The 5632-nt window shown below is 63.1% G+C and overlaps 1 protein-coding gene across 1 annotated transcript in view; it reads right to left on the bottom strand.

Moving 5' to 3' along the window:
* Positions 1-3091: 3091 nt before the first annotated feature.
* GRAMD4 (GRAM domain containing 4) overlaps positions 3092-5632 on the bottom strand; it is a gene marked incomplete at its 3' end in the record, with an annotated part of 17601 nt that continues 15060 nt past the window's right edge. The window contains exons 2-3 of the mRNA XM_023748575.1: positions 5393-5597; positions 3092-3216 (exon numbers count right to left, since the gene is read on the bottom strand). Of these exons, the coding sequence (XP_023604343.1) occupies positions 3092-3216; positions 5393-5597 (330 nt within the window). The remainder of the gene's footprint in view (positions 3217-5392; positions 5598-5632) is intronic.

Raw genomic sequence — 5632 nt, 5'->3', positions numbered from 1 at the left:
GGGTTGGAGCCAAAAGTCTGCAGGTTCGATCCCCGGTCAGGGCACACACCCGGGTTGTGGGTTCGACCCCTGGTCGGGGCACATACGGAGGCAATCGACTGACGTTTCTCTCGTATATTGGTGTTTCCCTCTCTTCTCTGCCTCTCTCTGAAATCAGTGTAAAACACCCTCAGGTGAGGAGGAAAAACAAGAAAGCCCGTCAATGCCCCCCCCCCCCCGCCCAAGGCTGTACACGCAAGCTCTCCACGGTTACGACGAGAGCTCCCGGGGCCGCAGGGACGGACTCTCCGACCGAACACGGAGGGGGGACCACAGGGCTGGTCCAAGGGCACCAGCGACGCAGCTCGTGGCCAGGAGCCTCTTCTCCTTTCCTCACGGATCCAGGCGGCCCCACACGGTGTCCTGTGGGTCCCGGCGGTCCTGCCACCTGGTGGACACTCGCTCCCCACTGCCCTGCCTGGTAACCCCCCCAGTTAGAGGCTCTCACAGACCCTGCCCATTTGCTGATGGCATTTGGCTCTGCTGGCTCACGGAGACTTGTGTCATGGCCAATATTTGGCCACTGGACCCGCAACAGCCAAAGTTCACGAGGCTCCCCTGCTGATGCGGCAGCATCCCCGCCAAGCTCGGGCGACTCTGCCGGCTCCGCCGCACACGGGCTCCCATCAGCGCTGGCCGAGCGGCCTGTGCTCCGTGCACACGGGTCCCCCTGCGGGCCCAGCACAAGCAAGGTCACAGGCAGAGGACAGACTGGCCAGGCAGGCCCAGCACCGACTGCAGCCCCAGGCAGACCTGCTGCGCCCGCCCCCCAGCAGCTTGCCAACAACCTCAGGCGCGTGGGAGACGGAGGCTGTGTGGGAGACACCTGCACACGTGCACACACGCAGAGTTAACAGCACACACACGTGCACACAGGCAGAGTTAACAGCACACACACGTGCACACACGCAGAGTTAACAGCACACACACGTGAACATACGCAGAGTTAACAGCACACACACGTGCACACACGCAGAGTTAACAGCACACACACGTGCACACACGCAGAGTTAACAGCACACACACGTGCACACACGCAGAGTTAACAGCACACACACGTGAACATACGCAGAGTTAACAGCACACACACGTGCACATACGCAGAGTTAACAGCACACACACGTGCACACAGAGTTAACAGCGCACACACGTGCACACAGGCAGAGTTAATAACGCACACACGTGCACACACGCAGAGTTAACAGCACACACACGTGCACACAGAGTTAACAGCACACACACGTGCACACACGCAGAGTTAACAGCACACACACGTGCACACACGCAGAGTTAACAGCACACACACGTGCACACACGCAGAGTTAACAGCACACACACGTGCACACACAGGCAGAGTTAACAGCACACACACGTGCACACAGGCAGAGTTAACAGCACACACACGTGCACACATGCAGAGTTAACAGCACACACATGCACACATGCGGGGTTAACAGCACACATACGTGCACACATGCAGAGTGCGCACGCTCATGCACGCACATGGAGTTAACTGTGCACACATGTGTACATATGCGGAGTTAACACACATACACACGCAGAGTTAACAGCACACATGCAGCGTTAACTGCACACACGTGGAGTTAACACGCACGCACATATGTGGAGTTAACTGCACACATGTAGATTTAATGACGCATACACACATGTGCACAGAGAGCTGACTGCACACACGTGTGCACACACTGAGTTAACCATACACACACATGTGTGCGCACATGCCTGCAGAGGGGCGTGCTGACCAGGAAAGGGGTTTGGGGGGAAGACAGGCCTGCAGGCCTGCGGGGGGACAATGTGTAGAAATGCAGTGACACACGGCACCCGCTTCCGGGAGAAGGAGGCCGCGCACCCGAGGCTTCCCGCCTTCACCTGCAGGCCCGGGCCCGTGTGGCTGGGAGCAGGATGCCCACGGCTACGGCTCAGACCACGCTCAGTGCTCGAACAACCAGGGACACACAGGACGGAGGGAGACAATCCCAGTGGGGACAGAGGGTGCCCGTGGACAGGCAGGGAGGGAGACCCAGCCGGGCATGACCCCCGCAGGAGGTGGCCCGCCTGTGGCCCTTCCCCTGGGCCTGGGCAGCCCTGCGTGGCTCGGACGTGACTAGTTCAGGGTGCTCAGGGGCGGCGCTGCCTGTCCCCCGGCATGTCCCTGACAGGGTCGCTCACACCCCGAGTCGCCGTGTTGTGCAGGGGCCACGTGCGTGGCTTCAGGGCTCGTCTGCCTGGTTGAGGGCATCACCTAAGGGTCACTATTTCCTTAGCCCTCCGTGCCTGGGTCTCCTCACCTATAAAGCTGGGGGCCGGCCCGCGTGGCCCAGTGGTCGAGCATCAACCTATGAACCAGGAGGTCACAGTTCGATTCCCAGTCAGGGCACATGCCCGGATTGCAGGCTTGATCCCCAGTAGGGGGCGTGCAGGAGGCAGCCAATGACTGATTCTCTCTTATCATTGATGTTTCTATCTCTCTCTCCCTTGCCCTTCCTCTCTGAAATCAATAAAAATAAATAAGTAAAAGAGTGACACAGAGGGGCAGCAAGCGATCAAAGGCAGCACGTGGAATGAGACCGTGTCTGTGGGACCCGCAGGCCCTTCGAAACCCACCCAAGGCCCAGGGCAGGAGCCAGTGGGTGAGCAGCGCCAGCAGCCCAGCCCCGACTCCAACGCGGCCAACACACACACACACACACACACACACCCCTGCTGTGCCTCACGATTCCCGGCGGAAACTGAACAGAACACACGGCACAACAGGCCCGCGTCAAGGGCTGGAGACACAGGCGCCGGTTCACTGGATGATCCGATTCCCGGGACGCTGCATTCCCGCCTGAGGCTCTCTCCTCTGCCCCAGGGAGCAGCCGTCACCGCCAGAGCTGGGCTTGGCGGGCAGCAGAGGGACACGCAGACTCGGGAGGTGAGAGGCGTGTGGGCGTCCACACGGGGCCACACCTGTCCACAGGCGTCCAGGGGAGCTGTCCTGACCAGCTGGACAGAGGCTGGCATCCTGTGTCGTCCCCCCCCCCCCAGGTACTCACGCAGGAAGTGCTTCTCCAGCAAGGCGATTTCCAGGTGACCTTTGATCTCATTCAGGCGATCAGACTCCGTCCGGTTAAAGTCCTGGACTCCTGCGGCCATGATGAGGGTCCCTGGACCGGCCTGGAGGGAAGCACCGAGAGAGAGCGCTCGGGGAGCCGCCTCGAAGCCTCCTGCGTCCACCCAGCGTCCCAGAGCCCCTGCCGGACCCCGCAGACGAGGCACGGATTCAGCCTTAAAACCGCATCAGGTCGTCTGGGCCGCGCCCTGCACCGGCCGGGGTGGTGGAAGGCACAGTGGCTCCCCTGCCCCACCCCAGGGAGACGCGTATGCCCACCAGCAAACCAGTCTGTCCCCCCTGCTCACCCTCCCTTGGTGGCCAAGAGGTGGCCACATAACCACGTGATTATACTAAATACCACTGAACCACACACTTAAAAATGGCTCAAGTGGCAGGTTTTATGTCATGGATGTTTCACCACAATAAAGGGATGCAATGAAGAGAAGGAACCTAAACACACACAGGTCACCAACCTCCCTCATAATGAGGCCTCACAAACAACCACTCGGAGCTCCCGCCCCCCACCTCCCGCCCCCCATCTCCCGCCCCCGCCGGGCCGGAGCCAGCAGGGCCAGAGCACAGCTGAGCGACGGAGGAAGGGCGTGGGGCACACACCCAGGAGGGCGGCCTGGTAACGGCCACGGGATGACACACACCAGCCACCTGGTGGGCATGAAGCTCTCGGGAGTGGCAGATGCCCGGAGGCGCCGAGTGTCCTGGAGGGAGAGGCTCCTGCAGCGAGGGCAGCCCACTCCCCCACCGTGGGATCCTGCGACCAACCACCCCCACCTGCAGAAAGGGCCTCCGAGAAATACATGGAGGAAGTGGATGGGGCCTGGCTCACACAGCCCTGGGCGCCACCCCCATCCCCGCTCCGTCCCGAAGCCTCGCGGGGCACCGCACTCTTAGGACAGCGCCGTGGCCTCTATGGTGCCCGACGGGAGCACTGTCGCCAGCCCAGCCTCGTGGCCGTGATGGAACTGCCCCAGCCTGCTGACCCTTTGTGCTGTTAACTGCCACGTGCACTCAGACATGCATGTGCATGCGTACACACACATACGTGCACGCACACGCACATGCACATGGGAGGGCCGGGCTCCGGGTGGAGTCAGGGTCTCCATCAAGACAGTTCCTGGACACAGGCAGCTGCCACTGGCCTGGCTGGACAGATGGACAGAGCGCGGAGAACAGTCAGACTGTGGACGCTGCGGGATCCGGCCCCTCTCTCTCTCTCTCTCACACAGCCTGGAGCCACATGTGGGGATTCTTGCTTCTGAGAGGACCACCCTCGGCCCCAACAACATCCGGAACCACAGCCCCAGCTCCAGGCTGATGCCGGCCAAACAGAACACACCGCTGTCCTTGCAGACAAGCCGTGCTGCTCGGTGACGTGGTGCACCAGGGGCCCGGCGAGCCGCCTGGCCTGGCCCGCCCTGCCTCTGCCGGGGCCGGGAGCGCCTGCCGGGAGCGGCGGCTCTCAGGAGGCAGTGCCAGTGAATTATTCATCCCGCCGGGCGCGCAGGCCTGCTCCCTGACGGAGCATCAATAATACACGGAGCGGGAGGCAGGCGCACAGGCCGCGTCTGCACAGAACACCTGGCTCAGGTCCTTGCGAAGGAAACCCATGGGCCCCGGCCGTGGGGAGGGCCGGGCGGTTGTCACAAGGATGCGCCCAGTGATCATACCCAGCCAGAGAGGGGGCCACAGAGATCCCCCCACCCCGCTGATCAAATGCAAGCTCCAGATGCGGGGCCCACAGGGCTGGTGCCCACAGAGCCGCCGCGCCGTGTGGGGGTGCCCTGGGATGGTCGCTGCCCCGACGAAGAGCCCCACCGACTGGCCCACGGGGACCATGTCTCTGAGAGGGCTGACGAGGGCACCCGGCAGCAGGCCGGGGGCGGAAGCTTCCAGAGTGCCCTGTCCGTGCCCCTCCGCGTTACTGCTCCCAGGGGGCCAGCCTGGGCCTCAGCACCACCTCTGCTGAGGAGTCTGCCCCCACCCCCCACTGGGAGGGAGGACCAGCTGCTGCGCCAGCGCTTGGCAGAGGAAAGGCTGCTACCCGGCCCGGGACAGGGACCCCTGCCTGCCAGCGACACGCGGGGCGAGGGGCGGGGCCAGTGACGGGCGGGCGAGGACCAGGAGGGGAGCCGGCAGGTCACGCTCTGCCACGTCCACACTCAGCCTGGCGCCCGGGTCTGCGGCGGGCGGAGGGGCCACGGGCCCCGGGCGGGTACTCACAGGGTCCCTCAGCTCCTCGCCGTCCCGGGCCCGAGGCACTCTCAGGGGCACGTCGTCGCCACATTCGTTGTCCGAGGCGTTGGGAGACTCCGCCAGGTCGAGGAAGTCGTCTCGCTTGTGACCTCTGAACCTGATCTTGTCCAGCCTCCTGAGCATGTTCAGCACTGAGCCCCGCTGCTTCACCCTGACATGCCGCTCGGGGTCCCTCGCGGAGCAGAGGGAGGCACGGCGCTGGTCACT

This window comes from Myotis lucifugus, unplaced genomic scaffold, assembly GCF_000147115.1.
Source record: "Myotis lucifugus unplaced genomic scaffold, Myoluc2.0 scaffold_1557, whole genome shotgun sequence".
NCBI classification, from domain to species: Eukaryota; Metazoa; Chordata; class Mammalia; order Chiroptera; family Vespertilionidae; genus Myotis; species Myotis lucifugus.
Note: the sequence above shows the minus strand (reverse complement) of the source record. Positions and strands in the feature narration are given on the sequence as shown.